The 26,004-nt window shown below is 37.8% G+C and overlaps 1 protein-coding gene across 6 annotated transcripts in view; it reads left to right on the forward strand.

Moving 5' to 3' along the window:
* The window catches only part of PUM2 (pumilio RNA binding family member 2), a 69,219-nt gene extending 45,616 nt beyond the window's left edge, over positions 1 to 23,603 (forward strand). For 3 of the 6 annotated variants that reach the window (XM_030946081.1, XM_030946079.1, XM_030946080.1), the window contains exons 11-21: positions 12 to 155; positions 1,169 to 1,450; positions 6,148 to 6,384; positions 12,610 to 12,877; positions 13,423 to 13,552; positions 15,102 to 15,236; positions 15,498 to 15,635; positions 17,311 to 17,436; positions 17,973 to 18,094; positions 19,779 to 19,971; positions 20,697 to 23,603. In XM_030946081.1, coding sequence (XP_030801941.1) covers positions 12 to 155; positions 1,169 to 1,450; positions 6,148 to 6,384; positions 12,610 to 12,877; positions 13,423 to 13,552; positions 15,102 to 15,236; positions 15,498 to 15,635; positions 17,311 to 17,436; positions 17,973 to 18,094; positions 19,779 to 19,971; positions 20,697 to 20,828 — 1,907 coding nt within the window. In that variant the 3' untranslated portion in view covers positions 20,829 to 23,603. The remainder of the gene's footprint in view (positions 1 to 11; positions 156 to 1,168; positions 1,451 to 6,147; positions 6,385 to 12,609; positions 12,878 to 13,422; positions 13,553 to 15,101; positions 15,237 to 15,497; positions 15,636 to 17,310; positions 17,437 to 17,972; positions 18,095 to 19,778; positions 19,972 to 20,696) is intronic. The other 3 variants (XM_030946082.1, XM_030946083.1, XM_030946084.1) reach the window with 3 other exon arrangements.
* The last annotated feature ends 2,401 nt before the right edge of the window (positions 23,604 to 26,004 follow it).

A 26,004-nucleotide genomic window follows, 5' to 3' on the forward strand; every position in this document is an offset into this window, starting at 1 on the left:
GTGTGGTGCAGGTTACCAGGTGCTGGCTCCCACTGCCTATTACGATCAGACTGGTGCCTTAGTCGTAGGCCCTGGAGCGAGAACTGGCCTTGGCGCACCAGTCAGATTGGTGGCCTCAACTCCTGTGCTAATCAGTTCTGCCGCAGCACAAGCAGGTAACTATTTAATCCTGCACAGAGGTTTCTTTCACTTCTCTACTGAATCTTAACAGTAATGTTGATTAATATTTGACATCGTGTTTTTCTGTGCATCTGTGAAGTTTTCTAGTTGTAAAGGATATACTGTGCATGCTTGCTTTTTTATTCTGTCTTCTGTTCTTTCTCACAGATGGGATTTTCCATTTTTAATTGGAATTTACAGTCCTCTTCCCATACATACACAGGCATGTTTTTCCAAATGTTACTTGTCAGATAGGAACATTTTCTCCTTCCTCTCCCCATGCATTATAACATGCACTTCTTTCTCATCAATCCCCTAAATGGTGTCCTCTAGGTAGCATCATTTCATTGCTTCGGCCTGGCAGAAGATGGACTGCTCTGGAATCTTGCTATGCTTTTCTCATGATACTTCTTTTCTCCTGAAAAATGTGGCAAGAAAGCTATGTATAGAATGGAAAGCAAAAGAGGAGAATTCGTTTTATCAAAACTCTCTAGTTTCCTTCTTTTTTACCAGTTGTAAGATCTAGTATTACTTTACTGAACCATTTATTTCATTTGTTAAATTAAAATCTAGAATATTAACCCTGGATTAATTAACTTAATGTTCAGAAAATTAGATTTTAAGTTAATCTATCAGCTTCTTTCTCTGTGCAGAACTTGCTTCTGACAGTAGCTGAAGATGTCTTTGACTCTTAGCTGCAATTCTGCCACTGCAATTTTGGATATAAAAAGTTCAGTAAACAGTAATGTCTTATATGTTTACACTGGAAATTCCCTCAATTACATTAACAGTTCTGCAGCCTTGATTAGCCTAAAACATGTGTTGTCTTCACCCTTTTTCCTTGAGTAATTAAGATTGTATAATACTATTAAGTCTCTTAGTCCTTTAATATGTGAATTTCTGCTTGTTTTAAGAGGGCTTCAAGAAAATACAATTTAGTTCTGAATAATCCATTTTCAGTCAGAAATGTTCAAGAGAGTAATTGTGATTGAAAACATGTGTTTTACAGCTGCAGCTGCTTCAGCTGGAGGAACAGCAAACAATCTCGCGGGAGCCACGAACGGTCTATTTCGGCCACTTGGTGCCCAGCCACAGCAACAGCAACAGCAAACAAATAGTAGCCTACAATCCAATTCATTTTATGGCAGTAACTCTTTGACCAATAACTCCCAGAGCAGTTCCCTTTTTTCACATGGTCCTGGCCAACCAGGAAGCACATCTCTTGGCTTTGGAAGTAGCAGCTCTTTAGGAGCAGCTATCGGCTCTGCACTTGGTGGATTTGGCTCATCAGGTAGGTTGTTAATATAGCGAGGACATTCTGTGAGACTTTTGTGCTAAGCAAAAAAATTGTATCTGTATCAGGCATCATATATATACATACATTTCTAAAAAGAATGCAAAAATAGGTTATATAAGATTAAAGCAAATTAGAGGGAGAAATAAAAGAAGTTTTTAAAATTCACTTGGGTTCTGTATAGAAGATGCATTTTTGAACAATATCTTGTAGTCACAGGAATCTCCAAAATCCTTTTCCATACTGATCACTGAACTGTGCCCCAGAAGTTTGTTACTGTTTCTGTAAGCTGCTTTTGTTTTCAAGAAAGTCTTCATTCTGTGGTTAAAGTAACAATTGATGATAGTGAAGATACACATTCTTTTGTTTTAATAATGATATCAGAAAAATTCCTAATTTTCTTACAGCATATGACTTTCTAAATTTGATCTAATATCAAAGTGCTTGTTTCCATAACTTTTTTTAAGGATTTATAAAACAAAAATACCTAATACTAAAGAATAGTCCTTGTTAGCTCTAGCAGGTTTAATCTTGGATACAGTTAAGCTAAATAGTTCTGTGCGTTGTTTGGGGCCTTTAATTATTTCAACAGATACTCCTAAATATTACCAACTTGTTTGCATTAAAAAAAAAAAATCATTCTGTCACATTTCTGCTCTAAAGCAGAAATTTCATATTCACAGTTTTTAAACATGCAAGGTAGGTTTTTTATATTTCAAATTCAGTTTTAGTAAAGCAAGATAAACATTTTTTAAGAAATCGCCTTTTGCTATTAATCTCTAAGTTTACAGCACTGAATTGCTTCTTATTACTAATATTATTTTAATGAAATCAGGGGAGCATGTTTGATCTTGCGTATCTTGCAAATGGGTAGAAATTGGGGGAATTTTATGCACTCTAACATAATTCTTTGCAAAATTAAGGAAAACTAGCGCTAAAGAAAGCAACTTTTATAAAATTACAAAATGGCCTAATATATGGGGGAGAAAAAACAGAAGGAAAAGCACACCTTTCAGTGTTAAATCATGGTAGTTCTTTGGTAACTGTGTGACTAGTGACATCAAATATGTTGCATACCAACACAGTTTTTTTCTCAGTGTTAATTTTCATAAAATAATCAGAAAAATTATTTACTTTAACAAAACTAATGCTAGGAAGTCCAAAATCAGTTTTTTACACTGACCCTGTCCAGTATTTGATTTTAAAGAGGAGACCTGAAACATCCCATGTTCAATTAAAAAAAAAAATTGAGGCTATTCAGTAGTGTAGGTTTTCCTAATTTTTCCTTAATTTACAGCAAGGTAATTTTATTTACAAAATTGTGCTATCCAATATTACATAATATAATTTGTCCTGAGCTATTTGTAAGGTTTCAGTGAATCCTTAGCAGCTGTGTTTCACTCTAGGGACAGTTTCATTACAGTGGTAGATAGTCATAATAAATATATATATTTAATACCATGCAACTATTTAAGGTCTCTAGATAGAATAGATATAAGTCATAAAAGTTTTTATCCTGCATTATCTGAAGAACCTCCATAGAACACAAATTTTAGTTGTGTATCTACTTAAGAAAATCAGCATAGCTTTTTCTGGCACAGGAGATTAAGCCTTTTTCTTGTAGCAAAGGTCAGTTACAGAGCTTTATCCAAAGCCCTCAGCACAGAGAGCACATGCTGAAATCTTGGAGCAGTATCCAGGGTGATTTAATTGGCATGGTAGTTTACACAGGGAAGCAGGAACCCTATGCTTTTGCAGTTTGAGAAGTGCTGATGAAAGGTGCTATCTAAACCTGAAATATTTTTAGTAGTATTATTAGAATAAAAGTATATTGAGAGTGCCCTTCTGCCAAGTATAAATTGTACTTGCCCTAATAGCCACTTAAAAAATGCTTCCTGATTATTTATTTATTTTTTTAGAATTCTGGCCTGTGTGTATATATGAATTGAGTTACACAGATGAGCGCTTAAACAAGTGGTATTCATGCATATTGAGGCAAATTGAAAGTTTAATTTTTTATGTGCCATGGTTTCAGCTTCTTTGTGACTCCCATCAGTGTGTTGAAAATGTTGAATTTCAGTTAAAATATAGCCATGAAGACTGATAGATGGCAAAACACATTTTGCCCTTATGTTTTCAGTTTTTGCAGGGGGCAAAAATAGCTGCAAAAAATGTGAAGGTGAGCATGTTCTAGCTTGAATGACTGAACAAAGTAACAGCTGAAAGCAGGAAACATACCATATAAATGACTGTATGTACTCACAGTCTCTGTTCTTTTATAATAAAGTTATTCATACTCCATTTTAAAGGTTTAGGTACATGGTGATAAGTCACTGCAGCTTAACAGGTAGCCAAGAATTAGATCAACTGTGGCAGCTTTCCAGATGCCGCCTTCTGGCTTGTAACAACTGTAAAGGAATTGGATTAGATAGTGAGGGGGGAAGAGGAGTAAGCTAATGCAACTTATCTTCTGGGTTTTGTGAGCTTTGCTTGTTTTGTGTGTGAAAATGCAGCTCAGCTGCTTTGTGGTAACTTGTTAAGCTGCAGTAATTTAGCCGAATAAGAAACGCTGAAAGATGGAAAATGGCAGTCCATCATGTAGCATTGTATTAACATTGATATGGTTCACTGAGCCAGAGCCTATAGAACTGGTCTCAGAGCTTGAGATTTCTTTCAACTGTTGCCTTAATTTGCTCTTCTGGTTTCTTATTCTCAGTCTCCTTGCATAGTTAGTCCAGTATCTTTTCCTTCTGGTTTCTCCTCTAGTATGTCTTCCTTCCCAGTTTCCAGGCAACATTTATCTCCTGCTTCCCTCCTAAGTATGTTTCTGTTTCTACTTGTACTGTGTGATGTTCCCATCATCAGCTTACTATTCAGTCTTTTTGCCCCACAGTCACATACACCTTCTTCAGCCTAACTTTTCTTCAGATCCGCTTTCTTCTCATCCTCAGTCCCACTGAAAGTGCTTGCCACTTTTTCTTGCAGTCTCTTTGTTGGCTCCTTTGTCTTACCTTTCTCGCTTCCTTCTGGTTTCCTTTTTTCTCTTTCCCCTCTCCCTAGTCTACTTCTTGTGTTTGGCATTTGTCTCCCTGCCACTTGAAATAGAAAACTTCCTTTCCTCATTGCCTCATGGGCCTTTCCAACACAAGGTGGAATCTTGGACAGCAGTTTCAAAGTCTGTTTTTGACATGATACACAAGTTCAATTGCAGGCACAACCTTAATCAACCATCTCAGATGTGCTGTGTACGGTCAGGAGTTTAAGTTTTCAGCTATGAGTCTGTAGCAGATCTGTGCTGAACTTGGGTGAACTGTGTTTTGCAAAGATTTTTAGTCCAGTCTAAGAGTGTGAAAATAAAGGTCTCCTGTTGCTGGCATATTTGGTCTGAGTGCATGAAAGCATCAACTTCTCAAAGAGGTAGCTAGATTGTTTTGGTAAAGATAAAGCACCTTTCTTTGCCAGTATTTCTGAAATGGCAGTATTTAGACAAAAGTTCTGTTAAAAATTTTGTCCAAGCAAGTTCCTGCCCTGAAAATATTAGCCAAGTTGTTAATGTTATGAGAAAACAAATTAGTGTCTTAAAAATGGAAAGTTTCAGGCGACCTTTATATTGTTCCATGCCGCCAGCTTTAGTAGGAAAGTACTTGAAAAGGACAAAGGTGATGGAAGTAAAAATTGTGACCTTTCCTTTTTAAGTTGAAATAGTCAATAGTTGTAATCAATTTTCCAAATTCAGCTGAGGAAAGATATTCATTATTAAAATATCCATAATCTTCATTTGGTTCATGATAATAATAATGTTCAATGTTTAAAACAGCACTCTAATTTAATACTTCACTAGTATGCAGCAGATACTAGAATTTAACATTTCTAAAAACTTTTTATTGTTCTCCTAATTTGTCCTAGACTGCTCATCGCCCTGCTGAACGCTGCTGTGCAGGATAACCAGTCCTTCACTAATACACTGTTATGCAAAGCCTCTAGTCTGATTTGACTTTAAGAAACACTGATAGCAGTAAAATCACGTTTTTAATTTCTCACTTAATTTTGCTATCTCTGCTGTGCTTCTCATCTTCTTTCTTGGCCTATTCCCTCTTTATAATATCTTTTCAAAACACTTCTTTGAGAGCCATAAGTCTCATAGGGAATTTAAAGTAGTCATTTTTTCCTACAGGTCAGGGGTTCGCAAACAAGGAAGTTCAGAAACAGCTGAACATCAATATAAATTATTTTGTGAACCCTTAAACAACAACAAATTTCCTCTAGACTTTTTCCTGAAATGAGTGTCACTGTCTGACTAATAATTTATGGTGGAAAAAAAATTATCAAATAATTTAGCGGCAATATTTTTAGAATAATTTATCCAATAAAGTGACAGTGTAATCTAATCTTCTAAATTCCATATTTGTCCCAAAGCCTGAAGTCAGGCATTCAAAAGAGAGTACTGCAATATTACTGTGAGAAGTCTAGTGTGAAATGTTGAAAGACATGGACATAGGTGCAATTATTTGCCAGTGGAATGTTTATACCCACTTAGATTTACTTAAAAGCATGTGTGGTTATCACAGTGATTGTCTTTGTCATAACGATTGCTGTAATTATTGTGATCGCATCTGTTGTTGCCCAGCTGTAGTTGGGGATAGGTTTTATTCAGTTGACACTGTGTAATTAGGGTCTTTTTATTTCTTCTTCAGTTGGCAGTTCTGCAAGTAGTAGTGCCACAAGGAGAGATTCTCTATCTACTAGCTCTGACTTGTACAAAAGATCTAGTAGCAGCCTAGCACCCATAGGGCAGCCATTTTACAATAGTCTGGGATTTTCCTCCTCTCCAAGTCCAATAGGCATGCCTCTGCCAAGCCAAACGCCAGGACATTCACTTACGCCACCGCCATCACTTTCATCACATGGATCCTCATCCAGTTTGCATTTAGGTAAAAAAAACAAAAACAAAAAACCAAAAAAACACTTTTTGTTTGTATGTGTGTATGTATTTCTATGTGTAAAATATATGTTGCATAAGAGATGTCACGTTACCTTTGCTGTTAAACAGTTTTGTAATGAAGAGGGGCCATTCCTGATGGTGAAGAGCACGTTCAGATGCTCATTGATTTGACAGTGGAGGGCACTCAGCTTTTTGGCAGTATTGGGCCAACAACTGATTTTCTTCCCTTGTAGGAGCCCAGTAAGAATTATTGATCCTTTTTCTATTATGTTTCCACAGTATGACAAGCAAAGGTGCATTATTTTTGTTTCTCCTCCACTGTGTTGCCACTTTAACGACATTTTAGATGATATGTTTAACAGTGAAGTGACTTTCATTAATGCCCCTTGCCATGATAAAGTAGAAAAGTGAGCAGTGCTCTCTCTCAATGTAAAATGTATTGAAAGGTGATTTCGAATCAGTCAACCTCATGGCCCAATTACTTTGCTAGGAAGACAGTAATTTATCACCAGACTGATGGAAGGAGACAAAAAAAACATTTGTCAAAGAAGTAGCAAAGGCATTGTTAGTGGTGGCTCTCTGTTATCAGATGTATTTTTTAAGGAATGGTGAACATAATTTCTCAGATGGTTTTTTTTGGCTAGTAAGATAACATGGGAGCTCAACCTTTCTAAAAAAAAAAAGTTTAAAAAAATAAAGGATCTAAAGAAACCCCACCACAGTATACAGTATATTTAGAAGATAATGCCTCTAACCTGAGGTTACCTAGTACAGTTTTTCTTTTCTGCTGCGAATATTTGCAGTCATTTAATTTAGATGCTAAAATAATACAGTGGAACTGGATTTAATTCAAGATTGAGTTGTCAGTTGCTCCAGTAACTGTTCAGTGCACAGTTCCATGCTTGCAATAGGCAGCATAATCCCCTATACCTCTTAGTGCAAATAAAACAGAAACAAAATTTTTAAATGCCTACCATAATACACCTTTAGTGAAAAAAGTATGAGTGATTTGTATAACAAGGATGGATAAATAATTAAAATATATTACATTTGCAGTACAGTATCCCCTTCAAGGTTAAGTGCTGAATACCCGAAATAAAACTGGGCAAGGGGATGTTTCAGCACGTTTTATTTTTTTTTACTTACCTTTTTTCCTTTTTCAGGTCTACAAAGTGCACCTTTGGGCTGAGACCAAGCATGGAAAGTTTCAGCCCAAATGGAGGCTTTTGAGAAAGTTCTGAACATCTGACAATGGGGTTATCATGGAAATCTTTTTCTTTCTTTCTTTTCAAAGTACTCTCACCATAGTTTTCATATTGCTGAAAACTATACTTAAACCAAATTTTGGAAGGCATTATCTAAAATTTAAAACATTCAAAGTTTTGTTTGTTTCACATTTGATAAATGTTAAAAGACTTTTTTTCAGTTCTGAGAAAATAGGCTGTGATCAGCACAGAGAATTGCCTCTGTCAGCAGAAATTGTTAAGTACTGACTTTGACCCATTTTGAACTGTTTGGCAGTGTCAACTAAGCCTAATAGCTTGTTAAAATCATGTACTAGATCAGTGTGTAACTGCCAGAATATACAGTTGTACTCTGAAAATTGACACAACCTTGTTGGCTTCCATGTGTCCTCTTCATCATCCAAATGAAGTGGACCTTGATTACTGATAAAAACTTTTTGCTATATTACAAAATCAGCCTGAAATTTGGAAATGGAAGACTTCTGGATATTTTCTTTCAGAAAAAATGCAGAAAAATACAGTAATCTTTTTTAGCCTTTCTGCCCTGTGCCATATTTTTGCACAGTTGCATTCAAAGTGTACCATCTAAGAGTTTAAGGTTATTTCTGCAGTTAATTGTCTGTCTTGTTATATTTATTCTGGTGTGTTCATCAACCACTCTTGGAAGCATGTTTTGTTCTCACATACAAAAAATAAAAAAATCAAAGGTTTCTCACCAAGTGAGAAATTACACCTGAAATCAAACAGGGAGTGTACTTTAATAAGGGGTATGGTTATCCTGTAGTCACTTTTCAGAGTAGAACAACATTGTAAGTTCATGTCTGCATGCAGTTTCCATTGGTATTCTGATAATGCCTGTCAAATGCAGCTCTCCCTCCACCTTCCAAACTTGTCCTGCCTGCTTATATCAACAGGTTCAACTAAGTTTAACTCTTGTTTTAAAATGGGCATCAAACTCGGTTGCTCCTGTTTCAGCTACCAGAATCTAGAGCACTACACTGGGAAAGGGTGCATGGTTTTATAACCCCTTTGTCAGACACTGCTGCAATTTGTAGCTTAAAAGAACAATTTCCCTTTTACAAGAAATTTGTGATATTTTGCTGTTTTTATCTCTTCTCACCAACTTTTATCCAACATCCTAAAGTAGGAATGTGTGAATGATTTTGTGCTAGTGTCAGTTTTCCTGTATTTGAAGGGATTTGTCCGTTGTCTGGAACTGCTTCTTTACTGTAATCAGCTGGAGCAGTAAGGTCATGAATTTGAACTACCCTTTCACTCCCAAGTACAAGGAACTGCAAGAGGAAGTGTTTTTCCATTGTCATAAAAAATCCTTTTAGATTGGTAGTCCTTACCCTGTTTGATGGTACATTGCAGCATTTTAAGAATAGAGTTCTGGTGTAGAGTAGGATTTCTAAAATCTGGGCTTTTGGAGGTAATTGTTTCCTGTGTGTTGGGAGGCAGTCTTATTAGCAGTTGGGATTGCTGTTTCACCTTTAGAGATGGTCATTCTGGGTAAGAGTAAAGGCCCCTTGGCAAGGCAGTGTGGGGAGCTTTGCATTGCCTCAGCCGTGCCCCTCCTCTGTAGGGCTGCAGGGAGCCAATCATTATAAACACATGCATTGATTCCTGAAATATACATAGATCTGTGTAATTCTGTTTTCTATATGAAGATGAAACTTTAAGCTTAGGATGAGCTGAAGCTACTTTTTCAACAGATGAACAAATACTTAATAGAAATTAAGTTTAAAGCATTTACATACATGTATGTGTGTTACTAGAAAAAACTGCTGACACATGTAAATAAGTTACTCTGCAGTAGACCTATTTTTTGTCTTTATTAGAAATAATTGCAAAAATACTTTGATACTAACAGACTAATGCTGTCAAAATAAATGTGCCTGGATCTAGTTTTTAATGTTTTTTCATGTTTTCCTTAACACTAAATGTGTTAAGGAGTCAATAATTTAATATGGTTTGTGTCCTTGAAACTTAGGCTCTGATTTAGATGATCTATATCCCCTTTATATCTCCCTGCCTTTTCCTCCCTGTGGATTAGCCATGGGGCTTTAAGTTCAATTAAACCATAAAACCATCTTAGTATTACTCAGTGCTTTGGAGGTCTTTGTTTTATGAGATCAGAAGTGGTAGCTAATTGATTATCAGAAGAACGAACAGCACACTTCATTCCCCAAGAGTTTGGAATTGTGTGGCTATACTGATGTCTAATAAGTACTTGAATTTTTCAGTGCTTTATTCAGTAGGGTATGTTCCCCAAATAACTTACAAGATATAGGCTATTACTTTCCTAGTTTGGTGAAGAAAATAGGCCATTGTACTCACAATTATATGTGCATGTAATAAGTATCTAAGACAATATGCCTTTATTTTGGGAGTTTTGCTGTTTTTCAAATCTGCAGAGTTGCCACTGAGCCCTAACATTACTGTAATTAAAGGTTATGTGAAAATAAAAGCTAATTACTAATTAAATTACTCTTTTTTATAATAGCATCTAGTGTTTTACAAGGTTCTGCTTTCTGAGTTCCACAGGTTCTTCTGGGCACAATGGATGTGCTTTCTTAGTACAGCCTTCCTGTATTATTGTCCTGCTTAACATGATTGTCTGAAATAGTCTCACAGGCTAGACAGGAGCCTCCCAGTTGCAGCATAGTTGTCTTATGAGTCTTAAAAAGTGATGGTTCCCAAATTAGACTGAAAAAGGCTTAGTAATTCTCAGCAGGAAATGCATATTACACGTAAATAGCACATTTGTTAAAAGCTACCAAATTTCTCTTTTAGTTGCTGGATAAATTGTTGCATTTAATTTAAAGAAATGAAGGCTCAGTTAAAAAAAAACAAGCTGAAACAATTCCTAATTCATATGTTCAGTTCTATGACCATGTATGTTAACTGAGCATATGATCAAAACTGCCCTATTGGTTTTTGGCACAGAATTGAGCATGTGATCAGTGGAGTAATAGTGATCCTGCAACAGGAAAGTAGCCTGTAAGTTCCTTTCAGATGGGCTCTGGTGCCCTCTCGTGATATTAAATAGTGTTACTGCACAGCACCCTCAGGGGAGCCAGGATTGGACTGGTGTGCAATGTTTACATAGTCCACATGAGAAATACCATCATTTCAGCTGCATAACTTTTTTTTTTTCTGTAGAAATCCATTCCTAGATGAGAAATTATGGCAGACCATCACTGCACACTGCTTCACCTGCAGAATGTTGGGGGGTTTTTTTGTTTTGTTTTGTTGTGGTTTTTTGGGGGTTTTTTTGTTAGTACCATAGTGTTTGTCAATGGAAACTAAAAACGATAGTTACAAAAATTTTATTTTTCTGGCTGTAGAGAATTAAGAGGCTTTAATTTAAGAGAAAACCTTGTAGTTTTTAAAAGGTATTGTGGGACATAAAGTATTTATTGATGTTTATCACAGAATTTTGAATAATTATAAAATAAATACTAATTATTTCTATTTTAGGGCATAGTACTATAAGTGCAATAAATGTTATGCTTGATGTGTCTTGCAGAGCACTAACATTTCAGATTCTGGTACTAGAATTTGACCTTTTGAGAAAGATAACTTCACCATCAGTACATTGCCAGTCCACTGTAACACTGCTGTTGCCTGGCCTTATAAATATTTGGAACCAAATGAAAGATTGGCTAGGGCACAGTCAGCTGGGTTTTTTCTTTTTTTTTTCCTTTTCCTTTTTTTTTGCCTTTTTTAAAAGTCAAGTTTATACTAGAGCACCATTCAAACAGCACGTACTGACTGCAATTTGTTTTAAATTCAAATGTAGATATTTATTCTGTTGACTTTGGAAGGGCTTTAATTACAATGTTACTTCCTAGACAGGGAGACACAATGCTTTCCTTTTCCAATTCATAGTCAATACTTTCAGGGAGTGTTTGGTTTTTTCTTTCCTTAGTTTGGTTTTAGTAGTAGAATTGAGGTTTCTATGTGGGAATTGTCTTTGAGTATTTCTGCTTGTAGTATAGTAAGAGTATTTCCCTGAAAAATCATCCAGCAGTTGGGAAAAATGCTTTGGATGTGTTTGATGATAATTGCTGCCTTTTGTAAAGTGGAGAGAAGAGGCATGCTGGGGGAGTTCAGTGTGACACACACTGATCAGAGAGCAGGGTGTGAGGAGACATGCACAGGACTGTAGAGTGACAGGAGCTGTAGGTGGAATCACTAGCAAACAGGAGCAGGACATAGACACAGGAAGGCAATTCAGTTCTTAGAAAGTGAGGAAGGATGAAGTGAGAGTGTTTGTGCAGTGAGGAAGGGACTTGATGTTTCTAAAAGGAGCTTCACTTTGATATATCTGTGGTTGTGGGATAATTAAGTAGAGCATTCTTAGTTACCTGGTTGGAAATGTGACATATTTAGTGCTGAGGAGAGGTACCACATTGAAAGCTTAGGATGCTGAAGTCATCAAATAACCTGCAGGACAGGTACAGCTGGCAAGAGGCACCACATATGCCTCCCCAAAAATGCCCTTAATGTGCTGTAAGCTGGAAAGGTATCTCAGTAGGGGACTGAAGGGTAGTTCAGATTTCATGGTCCATTTTGACACAATTGGCTAACTTCAAGACTACTAACAAGGGTATAAGCCAGTATGACTTGCGAAGTGGAAATCTGCCCACTAAGCCTAAGGCCCACCCAGTTCTAAAGTCTCTGTAAGGCTGAGTGGGTGCTCACTTTACCTACCTTGATACATTCTTCTAATGACATTTCTTTTCCTGGTGCCCTTCACATAAAAATGAGGAGGATAATGGTTTTATTTATTGCAAGATAAAGCTATCTAACTCCTCTGACCACAATGAGGTAAATACAAATAACAAGACAGCACTGTTGTTTTCTTTGGCTCCAGGGTGTATCGGTAGTTTTAGTTCACTTGCTGTTTTGCTGTTGCTTACTTCCCTCTCATGGCTGTGACTGACAGAGCTGCTTCCTTGTAGGAGGACTGACAAATGGTAGTGGTCGCTATATTTCTGCAGCCCCCGGAGCCGAAGCCAAGTATCGCAGTGCGGCGAGCACCTCCAGCCTCTTTAGCTCCAGCAGCCAGCTCTTCCCTCCTTCGCGCCTCCGCTACAGCAGGTCTGACATTATGCCTTCTGGACGCAGCCGGCTGCTGGAAGATTTCAGGAACAATCGTTTCCCTAACCTTCAGCTAAGGGACCTTGTTGGGCATATTGTGGAATTTTCCCAAGACCAGCACGGTTCTAGGTAATTATTATAAGAGTAGTTAATAATATTTGAGTGCTTTGATATTGTTTTATTAATATGAAACTTTTGAATGAGGTACTTGTCATCTTAACTCAAAGCATCTTAATTGGGACACGCCCTCTTAGGCTGACCTTCTCTAAGAAATTTCATTGTAAAAGAAGTATTAATTTAGCTGCCTGTAGAAGTTCTCAGTGTAGAAATCGCCTCATAACTAGACTTGTAAACTCAAGTATTAAGGTATCAAAAAGGCATTGATTAGGAAAAAAAAATGTGGCATCTGGAATGTAAAGCTGTTTTTGTCAGTACATCATCAGGTACTTAGTTACTGTTATTCTTTTCATCTTTAACGCTTTTCAAATGAAAGTTTTCAAGTCTTAATTTTACTAAAATGTATCCTTTTATATGCAGAGGCACTACTTTCATTTTAATGAATTTTATAAATGTTGACTGGTTTCTTTAGAGTTTTGAGGTGTCTCATTGAAACAGTGTTTGAGAGGTTTTCCTGTTGTTGATGCAAAGCATAATGTTCTTTTTTTTGCACTTAGATTTATACAGCAAAAGCTGGAGCGAGCTACTCCAGCTGAGCGCCAGATGGTATTTAATGAGATCCTGCAAGCTGCCTATCAGTTGATGACTGATGTATTTGGAAACTATGTAATACAGAAGTTCTTTGAGGTAAGCATAGCACTAAGTGTATGGATGGACATGCAAATGAAGTACTGTAAATCTGATTAAATTTAACTGGTCTTTCTGTAAGACCATAGCAGAATTCTACATGACTTCCACAGAACCCAAGTGTATAACTCTGCATAGGTGTTTTTTCTGTTCTGTACCCAGTATTTTTTGCCATAATGGACACAGTTTCTCCTTACACTGATGGTGCACATGTTGGTGAACACTATGCACATTGAGGCTTCACAGACCTCTGAGCAGAACTTGAGAGACTTTCAGCAGATGAAAGGGACTATTTGAAAAATGCTTTTTATTGGTTACTACATCGTGGTACAGAATGGTCTGGAAAATGCACTTGCGCTCAACTAGCTGTGTGAGCTTCATCCAGTGCTGTGTATGAGGAAACTCCCATAAAATGTACAGAGGAAGAAGAATTTTGAGTAAGGGATATCCATCATAAGATATATCCAATATTACTACAACTAGTATTTAAAACAGATTTGTCTTCTCTTAAAAATGATGTGGTGAAAAAAAAAAGCTTCATCAAAGAATTACAAGATTTGGCTTGCAGAGAGAAGAAAAAAGTAATACCTGTGTCCTGGGAAAAGTTATATGTAGGAAAGGTATCTAGTATGCTGTACTTTAAATCAAGGGCCATATCAAAGACTTGTGGCAAGAAGGTGATGCTGGAAAATGTCCAGTAAGAAGTAAGATACTTGCTGTAAACAAGAATGTAATTTTTAATAATCTATAAAATAATGTCCTCATTTATTTTAACTTCTTTTTTAATAGCCAGTCAAAATATCTTCTGTAAAGTGACACTGACGTATGATATACAAGATCTTGATTTTGCTTAAGGGTCATCATTTGCAGTTTTTTCCATAATGTTAAGGTGGATGAATACACAGTTAATCGTTGTTAACTGAGTGTTTTCATCTTAATTCTGCAGAACACTTCTCAACAAAAGTGCATGTGACCTTACATGTAATAGGGGACCTCACTTTACTGTATAGGTAGGCAGGTAAAGTTGTTGGTCAGGCTTTCTTCAGAGCTGACTGCAGGTGTGGTGTTTGACCATTCTCAGCAGTGCTGCAAGAATATTGCTGTGACACCAGCTGGTTGTCCAGCTGGTCACTTCTGTGTCCTCTCTTACAAGATGTGAGATCCACTACACAAGTTTTGAGATAGAAAATTGATTTGGATTCATGCATAATAGTGACCTGTGATCAGTTTGCTGGTATAATTTATTTGAAAAAGTGGTTTATTTAACTTAAATATTCCTACAGACAGGCAAATATAAACTATATTATTTCTTCTGTTGTCTTTCAAGGTCATGCATTTGATAGCAGGTATGTGAACTGGATGTGGAATATTACAAAATGTTGCATTTAGAAAAGAAAAGCTTCTGGTAAATATCCCCACCAAAATACAAAGTGAAAAATTATTCAAATGTTACAGTCATGTACATCTTGGCAATACTTACTCTGACATGTAAATTCCAGCATGCTGCAGTATGTCTTCATTTGTTAACAGCATATTTATTTCCATTTAGTTTGGAAGCCTGGATCAGAAGTTAGCCCTAGCAACACGCATCCGTGGTCACGTTCTGCCGTTGGCCCTGCAGATGTACGGCTGTCGTGTCATCCAGAAAGCTCTCGAGTCAATCTCACCAGACCAGCAGGTAATTGTAAGTTAGAACAATGCTTTTTTCATTTTATTTATTTTTATTGTATCCCTCTTTTTACTTGATTAAATTGATGATTATTCCCTTCATCATGAAATATCCTGGGGGCTGAAATAGTTGTTTAAATGAAAGTAGTGAGGTACACAGTTAACACCAATGAATATGAAGGTTGGAGTCAGGATGAAATTAAATTTTTCTCCATTTAAGGAAGGTGGGGTGGGGGAAATACCATCATAAAGACAAGGATAATCTTTGTTTTTCCAGAATGAAATGGTGAAAGAGCTGGATGGCCATGTTCTGAAATGTGTGAAGGATCAAAATGGAAACCACGTCGTACAAAAATGCATTGAGTGTGTTCAGCCCCAGTCGCTCCAGTTCATCATTGATGCATTCAAAGGACAGGTAGTGCCAATTGTTCATTTCCTCTTTGCAGGTTGCTTAGATTTCACAGAAGATTTGCAGGTTTTTGTCCATCATTTGCATGTACAAGATAGCATTTGCCACTTTGCACTCAGCTTATTTTAAGTAGAATGAAAAAGGGAATGATGGCATGAAAAGCTGTTGGAGAGGCAGTTAACATGCTGTAAAAAAATTAATTTGTTGGAGATAAGGCTCTAGAAAGACATGTTTGTATGTATTATAAATAATAATAAATATTTATGTAATATAAATACAGAAAAGGGACTTTGCATGCCCAGGCTTTGTGTTTGTGTGTTGTGATAGCACCATTTCACATTTCCTTCACGGCTCTTGGCAGGGCCGTTTTTAGATAATAATAATAACGTACATGCTCTCTAGTATACATTTTTCTTTAAAAATTACATTTTCCTTTCCTGTTGCACGTGTGCCTTTCAGTGTTTCCCAATGAATGTTAGTCCTTAAGGAACTGCAGTGATGAAATTCACTAATCTGTTCCCTACATATGGACTAGTGTGAAGAGGGTGTAGTATTTTACTTCAGATTGGGGTTTTTGTTTTGTTTCCAAAAAAACATTATTACTGTAAGGTTGATATTGTGCTGCAGGCTAGTGAATGTGCTGCAGCTAAATAACATTTTAATCCTCTGAGACAAGCGTGTACTTTTATAGTCTTGAGAAGAATTGTAAATAGAATAGTAAAAATCTTACTAACTTGGCTATATAACTAAATTTTACTTTAATGGATGGCCAAATGTATTTCCTAATAAAATCTACAATATCTTTCTCATTTTACACAACAGCAATACCTGAATTATTGTTGTACGTAGTACTAAATTGCATACCAAGGGTTCTAGGGTTTGGTGTTTTTACACCAAAAAGTGTGTATGAGGGTGTATGAGGTACATGAGATGCATTTTTTAAACTGTAAATAGAGCCCCTTGACTAAAGTGCAAGTTTATGTACTGAACATCCATCCTAAGCACCAAGTAACTAAATATAGAAAATAGTAGCTAATGTGAAGTGGCAAATGAAAAATGTTACGCATGTGACATTACTTGTATTTTCTCCTGCATTTGAGTTGATGCCTAATCATGCAAGATTCTGTGTTCAGTTCTGACCAACAATGAAGGTTTTGTAATTAATTGCCAAATCACAAATGTAGCTTCAGGAGAAGCAAGCAGAAGGAATAAGCAAGATCTGGCTGTTTGTTTTGAATAGTTATTTACAAACTTTGTATCTGTAACTGGGAGCTTATTGTGTATACTGGAACATGAAATTGGTGAAAATCAGCCACTGTTACTGAATTCCTTTTTATAAGTGTCAAAGTCTTTAAATTTGAAAAGAAAGTAAAAAGGAAAGCTTCTAAGTTGAACAGCAATTACCTAAGGGTCATACTTCCAGGCTTTCCTGTGCAGCTATGTAGGCTAGAAACATTGTAATGAACACTTGGGTTCTTGTATGTTTTCTGGAGTCCTTGACACACAAAAACCTGCTTTGTCATATTTTCCTTACTTTTCCTGGAAATGGAATTCTGGTTTGGGCAGACAAAACTTTTTTTTTAGTAGTAATTGGTGTGTTCAGTTCCATTTTGAATGCAACGATATTGCAATGGATGTGAGCTTCAGTTGGCTTAATTCAGTTTGCAATCCTGTTTTCAAGGTATTTGTGCTTTCAACTCATCCATATGGTTGTAGAGTAATCCAGCGTATTCTGGAGCACTGCACTGCTGAGCAGACTCTGCCAATCTTAGAAGAGCTGCATCAACACACAGAGCAGCTGGTGCAGGTTAGTGCATGCAGGCTTATTGTTAATGCACTTCAGAGTTTTTTGTTATCATCATTTACTCCTGTATCCTAGTTTAAATGCATTTGCCTCTTTTTAGTTTTGTAGACATTGATTTTTTTGTTTTTCTTTCCTTCTATAGTTTTAAATGAAAATTAATTTGGAAGTTGGGAGGCAAAGAAGATACAAAAAGTATTTTTCTTACACTTTTGACTGTAGCTTGGTGTTCAGGGGAATATTACAGCTGTTTAAAAAGTATGATCTTAAATTTGAGGACTTCTTTCTTTAAGAAGATAAAAGATACTCTAGCAAAACACTGGTTTTACAAATTATTTACACTTTTCATGTAAAATATGTGGTCCATTAAGTAATTCTTGATGAAATATTTCTTGCATCACTTTGGTTCTGTAATTTTGACATTGTTTTTTCCTTATATTCATGCAAAGAGTAATTTCATACTTTATGCTTACATACAACAGCTGTCAGTATTCATTATTTGGTATGAACACAAAAGAAAATTTAAGTCATCTTATTTTCAGGATCAATATGGAAATTACGTTATTCAACATGTACTGGAGCATGGTCGTCCTGAAGACAAAAGCAAAATCGTTTCAGAAATAAGAGGAAAAGTTCTAGCTCTGAGTCAGCACAAATTTGCCAGGTATTGCATAACTTTCATATACTAAAAAGTCATTAACCTTGTAAAGTTGTAATACTGAATTTATTTCTTGTGTTACTAAAGGGATACAATAATTTTTTTTATTGTTTATCTTACCTCCTGAAATTCCATATTTTTATAGAGATGAATGATAGTGATATTTTTATACTAGGTTTGGGGAGGGGAAGAGACAAATGTTCTGTAGCAAAACAAAGGAGGTTCTGTGGGTTTATGGGATGGCTTTTGTTCACTTTGTGCAAGTGCAGGGAACAGGTTCCAGGTTTTTATGTAAGGATAACCAGAGCCAGGTGAAAAGCTCTGCTGGAACTTAAGTGATGTGCTGATGACAATGAGCTGGGACCTGCTGACTCTCAATCCAGCCTAGCAATTTGCAAGTATAACAAGACTAGCTTTAAAAAATGGTAGTTCAGTCTGACAAGGATTTTCTGTGTTAGAAAGTCTGAAAGACTGTTGTAGGAGGACTGAACTATTCTGAAATTGGAACCTACAACTCCTCCTTTTGTGCTTTTTGCTGAAATATGGATTGTGTGCCTTTTGTGAAGGAAAAATACACCTGAGTATTCATTCTAGGTGATTTAGTGAGAGTAACCTTGTCATCAAAATGACGTAGAAATGCACTGTGACTTTATGAGAGCATTTGTTTTAAAAATTGCTAGCAAACCAATTTATTTGGACTTTTTTTTTTTGCCTGAATAGAACTCTTCAAAACCCTCTAACTTGCTTAATTTCTAAAGCACAGTTTTAGGACTGGGATCATTTTGCTATGTTACAAGCTTTGATGGTCATTCCTGCTTCTGAAATAAACTGGAAGGTCAGAGACTTGCTCTACAGAAGAATATTTGATGGAATCTCTGATGTAGGCATGCTCTTGGAAAGTGCATTTATTCAAAAAGCAGAAGTCTTCATACCTGGCATTCTCTGTTGGGTCTTCAAAGGGCCCATAACCAAAATAGATGTGCTAGAACACATCTGCAGCCTGAAGTCCAGTGTACCTATGTAGGCTCAGTGAAAAAATCTCTCCTACCAGATAATCAGAAAATAACCCTGTCACATGGATGAAGTAATAGTGATGTGGTGACTAACTTCCTCAGTCATTAGACTGGAAATTTGAAAATGAGGAATTGATGTATTTGCTATATGCTCTTTTACTGGCATTAAGAACTGATAAACTTCCCGAGAAATTGATAGTAGTTACCTGAAAGAATGTTACACCTCCAGTCCTATCAGAAATCAAGGCAATCCCGACAAAGGGAGGAAATTATGCATCTGACTCCCTTGATATCAGAAGGCTAAATAATTACTTTATTATACTATATTATTCCATACTACATTACACTACATCTAAACTGAATCTGCACAAGCACTCAACAGAATCCTGTGACTGTCAGCCCACAGTCCCGACACACACACGTGGATTCAGTAGGTCAGTGAATCAAAACACTCCCACCAGAATCCAGTCACCAATTCCCTTCAGGTAAATAATCTTCCACAACATTCCACATGTTCCAAAACAGGAGCAGTAAATGAGATAAGAATTGTTTTTTTCTTTCTCTGAGGTTCCTTGCTGCGATTCCCAGAACTTATCCTTGGGAAGCTGTGCCTTGCTTTTCTCTGTGAGGAGAAATGCAGCCACACAGTCCCACCATGGACTTGCCTTCTTTTTCAGCAATGTGGTGGAGAAGTGCGTGACGCACGCGTCGCGCGCAGAGCGAGCCCTGCTGATCGACGAGGTGTGCTGCCAGAACGACGGCCCGCACAGTGCCTTATACACCATGATGAAGGACCAGTATGCCAACTATGTCGTGCAGAAGATGATCGACATGGCCGAGCCCGCCCAGAGGAAGATCATCATGCACAAGGTATGGGTGTGCATGCTTGCAGGGATTCAGAAATATGTCTGGATAGCTGTTCTGCCACAGCACCTTTCCCTGCAGATGTAAAACTCAACGCTTCAGTAATCTAGAGCTTGAGGACATTTACCAAGCTCCATGACATTCAGTGGAGCTTGGTAAAGGAGAAAACATTCAGATCTCTGCACTAAGCTAAGAAAGGAAAGTTTCAATAGCTGGATATCATCTCCTGTCTTTGTGCCACCTTTTATGTGAAAATACTTCTAACAGGAAAATGCAGTATCTGTCATCACTATTCATATAACAGGAGAAATACTGGTTTCTCTTTTTATTTCCTGGTTGTGGGTATAAATCCACTCTGCAGTTCCTCCAAAAAGAGAGTCCCATATTTCCTAGCACAGGCACATTTCTACTTAAGAATATCCAGACATGGAGAAGTGTGCTGTTGCCATGATGGCCAGAGGCTATTTAACACAGGGCCTAGGATATTCGTGCAGGAGCTCTGCTTCCCCCAGTCACCAACAGGGCTCTCCAACAAAGTACTGCCTCCGTTTTCCTGCAATAGGAACATCAGTTATTTGATGAGTCAAAATCACCAGTTTTACATTTTTCCAGAAACTTCCAGCACTTTGAAATACAGGCTTCTGGCATCTTTTTGCATATTTTTTCAAAGTGTAGTCACCTTTACTTAAAAGTGTGGATGTTAAAAAAGCCAAACGTGTTTCTTATTACAGATTCGACCCCACATCACGACTCTGCGTAAATACACCTATGGCAAACACATTCTGGCCAAGCTGGAGAAGTATTACCTGAAGAACAGTGCTGATCTGGGGCCAATTGGTGGACCACCAAATGGGATGCTGTAAAAGACAAAGAGAAACAGAAGAAAAATTAAATTGTGAATTATCAAAACCTACAACTTAACTCTAAATGTTCTGATTTTTTTAAATCTATTTATTGACTTTGTTCATCCATTTGTAAAATTTTTATTCTTGTGTATATTTTTGGGGAGTGAATTGTTAAAAAAAATCTCCAGCCCTGATCCGGAGACCTATCAGATTGGATGGCTGGCAAAGCACAGAATGCCTGTATATGATGTAATTGTATCAAAATAGCTGTCACATATTTTGTAAATTTTTACCTTGTAAAGTCACTGAAATAGTTTTTAAAGGGAAAAAGTACAGTATTCTTTTAATACACTGGCTTGCAATCTGGTAGGTCTACCCAGCATCATAGCACAACAGGTTTATAGAGTTGTATATAGAATTAAACCTTATTTTTCCCTTTTGTGTGAAGTCTTTTATACCAGATTAAAATTGATCAGCTGCATAAACATTATTTAACATGTTGAAAAGTTAAGTTGTATTTTGGTGGTTCACAACATCCTATCCAAATAACAAACAGGGCACAGCAAATTAAAGTAGGGAAGAACAGAACAATGGAAACTTTAAAAGACTAGGTTTTGGCACTTGCTGTGGATACAGGTTTTTTTAAATCATGCCCTAAGGTTTTCTCTAGCGATGTATTAAAAATAAAGTGCTGTATATACTTATATATTTAATTGTTGTACAAGGTAGAGGGATTAAAATGATGGTGGTACTTCCATTCAGCAAAGTACTCTGTTGGAAAAGGAGTGAACCTGTATTAACTTTACAGTCAGTTTTACAATGCAGGAAGAGTAGAGATACGTATTTTTTTATTTTGCATATAGAATTGTAAGGATTTGAAAGTGTTGAGCATTTATTTTGCTTTCTCACTGTAGATGCAAAAAATAGGTAATGATAAAGAGAAGGGGCCACTGAAAAGTAAACTTGATAGCTCAACATTTAAGCATGATTGATTAAATATTCAGATAGCTTTTTGCTTCCTATAAATATATGCATTGTATACGTGTAGTTAATAGGTGTAAGTTTACAGTTTGAAAACAAATCTCTCGTTTCGATGTTTATTACAAAGCCTTGCTAATTTAGTAGTGATGCTTACCTTGGTTGTACAGATGTACATTTGTAAACCTTCATGCTGTAAATGTAATTTGTTTTACTCCTTTTTGGGACAAAAATTTGCATTTTAGTGTATATTCATATCCTCATTCCCTTCTTTCCCCCGGCATATAGTGTTGTATAATGTAAATTTATTTCAGCAAATCAAGAGTGATTTTTTTAAAATTCTATCTTTATATGGTTTCAAAAATATTAACCGGCTTTCTTTTTATCTATTGTGAGAAACATTATGTTTTGTTTATAACATAGCTGTTGAATCTGTTCATATGGACACTTTGGGAAATCAATCTGTTCAAATTTTAAATCAGGATAAATAAGCATAGTAAGAAGTGGACTGAAATATTTGGTTATTACAGAAACCAATGCTTCTTCCATCTTAATAAATGTGGCATGAATTTTTTGTACAGAAGAGTACTGTATTTTTGAATAGCCTTCTCGCAGCGTAAAGCAAATATGTATGATACTGTCGATTTTTTTCTCTGGACATATGACATTGTAACAGTAACATAAAGATGATGTACATATACAAGCGGCCTTATGTACATTTCCCAATGATCTTTTTAAGGCAGAATTGTGACCATATGTGTATAATTAAAATCCTTTTTAATCCTTTGCCTATGGAAATATTTTGGAAAAAGCTTACTTTGTATATTCAGTTTCTGAAAGATAAAGAAAGTGCTTTGTATGTTGTTGAAGTAAGTATTTTGTGTAAAATGTTCATTTGGATGGCTTAACCTAAAGTTTTGATCAGCGTGGTAGTTTGGAAACAACGTCTTGAGCATTGATCAAATAAAAGGCTGTTTTGGTAGGGGTGTGATCTTGAGAAAGAAAATAGTAGTGGTACAAACTTGTATGAGGAATTCTGTCATGTTACTGTTGGTACCAGGGTTACATAACTGTTATCTAGCAGATATCTGAGGCGCTGCGTTTCTAATGGTAGTAAGAACTCCTTGATAGGCAAATGGCAAAATCTCTTCCAGCCTACTTCCAGTGCCTGCATGAAGTGAAGTAGGAGGCCTCGTTGTTTTGAGTAAGCACAATTCTAATTGCCAAGTAGTTTTTGCATGGCAGTTCACAAAATTCCTCCCCAGAGGTACCAGTCCAGTCATTGGAGCCAGAGCTTTCCTGTAAGTCACCCAAAGGATGACTTTGAGCCACTCTTTGGACACATCAATTCTCAGTGACTGTCTTTACCCTGTGAACCTGTGCCGTGTGTTATAATCCACAGAGCCGGCATTCCTTCCAACGCCTAAGACAGTACAGCAGGCTTTTGGTTATGTCCAGGCAGAAACTGATAATGTCCCTGCAGCACTCATGCCATGGTTGAATTTAAACAGTCCTGTAACTGTCATCCTTGGTGCTTTCAATATCTTGAGTATAATCTTCCACTTGCTCTCTTGAGATCATTTGTGCACAAATTCTATCCAAGAACATGAAAATCACTGGATTTCCTTGCAACTATTTTAGGGTTTGGGTAGAACCACTAGACTTTTTGCTCAAGTATTGCTTTTTGATATAGATTGTTTACGGACCAGTTTGATTAGGTTTGACTCCAGGTGGCTCGTATTGAATAATGTAATGTTCACGTGTATATACTGTAAAAATCAAAATGAAAATGTGTGAATAACACTGTGTGAAATATATCTGGTCTTGCGTTTTTCCTGTAGGAAAGCAGCCATATTCTCATGTGACTTACCTGTGTCTGTGGAGCTCAGCTTTGGGAAGGAAGGTGCTCGCTCACTTCTTCTGATGGGAATTGGGCAATTATTGAAGAACCCTGGATTAGATAATTAAATTTTCAGAGGGGCACTTTTGAGCAGCTAAACCTTCCTATTTTGTTCATTGTCTTTACTGATGCCTAGTTAGAGCTACAGCCTGGTGAAGAACTGTCACCAGGCTGTAGCTTTAACTAGGCATCAGTACATCCTTGGATGCAGGATGAGTTCAGGAGCATTTGAGCTTTCAAATGAGAGAAGAGGTTGTTAGCACTCTGTGGCATCCCTGGATCCACACTCATTTCTGTTACTGCCCAGGAGGTTTTGCAAAAGACCATTTTTAGCTGAAGGTGTGAAGTGGACTGACAGCACAGGAAATGAGCCTGGTGGGAAATAACTCGCCTAAGGGGCCCCTGTGGACAGAACAGTCATAATGCCCATCCCTCCATCCTTTTCCATCAGAGCATGGAGAAAATTGAGGTTTTGGGGTCATAATGCGTAGACGTTTAAAAACGCTGATGCAAATTCAGAAACCAATTTAGTCACTGTTCTCTCTTCTCCAAGGGACATGCATTTGGAGAGATGCTTATGGCTCACCACAGCACAGCAGTGAGGTTGGGCTCCATGGGAGTGTTTGATGCTCAGCATTCCAATAACTGGGAAAGTGGGTTAACAGTGGGGTGATGACAACTCCACTATGTCATTGGGGAAGCTGAGAGAATGCAAAAGCATTTTAACATCTAGTGACTGGTCATTGAAACTGCAGATTGCATGCAAGTCATGCACCTGGGGGGAAAACTCAGGGCAAAGGACAGAGCAGCACTGCCCCTGCAGCCAGGGTGGCCACAGCACTCCAGTGAGGAGTTCTGCATGGAGCGGTGCCTGAGCATCCTGTGTCCTGAGAGTGGCAGACCCTGCCCCCGTGGTGACACAGTTCTGCTGCTTGAGGAAGGAAAGGGGAGCACCATGAGCTGTGTGGTCTGAGCTGTTGCAGCCCGCGGCAGGGCAGGAGTGGCTGTTGGTTTGTTAACACAGCGGTTCACGTCATTCCAAGCTGCCAGTACCACCTAAGTGTCATTAGTCTGTGGGCAGCGCCGATGTGATGAGCTACAGGCAGTGCTTCACTCAGCCCAAACAGTTTCAGATACAAAGGCACTATCTGTGCCCAAAGGATGCTGATTCAAGCACCTCTTGGCTTGGGAATGAGGAAGCTTGGTTCCTGTCAGGGATATATCCCTCTTGGGGCTCTGCTTGGTTCCTGATGTTGGGCTAGGGAGGTGTAGGAGAACTCGGCAAGCATAGATCCTGCCACCCAGGAAGAGACAATCTGAGAGATGCTGCAGAGTGAGCCTGGGGTGTTTGTTCTCCTGTGCAGCAGAGCACCCCAGGCCACCCCAACTCCATCACCAGAAGGGGTTAAAAGCCAGAACTGTTGTCACAGAAAGAGTCACACGTGGAAAGGATGGAAGGATGTCTGTCCATCCAGTGTTGATAGTCCTCCAGAGCTGATACAGGACGTGGGCCTTCCTGAGCTAGTGCAGGAAAGGCAGTAACTGCTTTGGCCAGGAGAATGAACCAGATCCCAACATCGCACATTAGGTGTCAGAACACAGAGGCTGTGAGGTGGGGGAGAGACCACCCTGCACCGAGGCAGGGAGGGATAGGAAAAACCAATCACAAAACCACAATCACAAACACAGTCAAAACCTCCTTTCTAATCAGCCTAGTCCCCATAACAATCTACATTTACTCAGGGACAGAAAGCCTCACCTCTCTATGAGAATGAAAATTCATCACTAACTTCAAAATCCCTATCAGCCTAAAAATAGACTTTTACTCCCTCACCTTCTTCCCCATTGCACTATTCGTGTCATGATCCATCCTACAATTCGCATCATGATACATAGCCTCAGACCCCTACATCACAAAATTCTTCACCTACCTACTATTCTTCCGAATCGCCATACTCATTCTAATCATCGCCAACAACCTATTTGTCCTATTCATCAGCTGAGAAGGAGTCGGAATCATATCCTTCCTACTAATCAGCTGATGACACGGCCGAGCAGAAGCTAACACTGCCGCCCTCCAAGCCGTACTCTACAACCGAATCGGAGACGTCGGACTTATCCTCTGCATAGCATGACTTGCCTCCACTATAACTGCTGGTGCTCCTCAGTGAGGAGGTGCACGGGCGTTTCCTCCGTTGGACGGAGCCTGCTCCCTCTGCAGGCTCGCTCTGTGGTTAGGGAACTTGCCCAGCAAACGAGATGCTTGAATTAGTTTCCATTACCAGCCTCAGGGTTTTGAACCCACCTCCCTCATTT

This window comes from Camarhynchus parvulus, chromosome 3 (assembly GCF_901933205.1).
Source record: "Camarhynchus parvulus chromosome 3, STF_HiC, whole genome shotgun sequence".
In the NCBI taxonomy this organism is placed as follows: domain Eukaryota; kingdom Metazoa; phylum Chordata; class Aves; order Passeriformes; family Thraupidae; genus Camarhynchus; species Camarhynchus parvulus.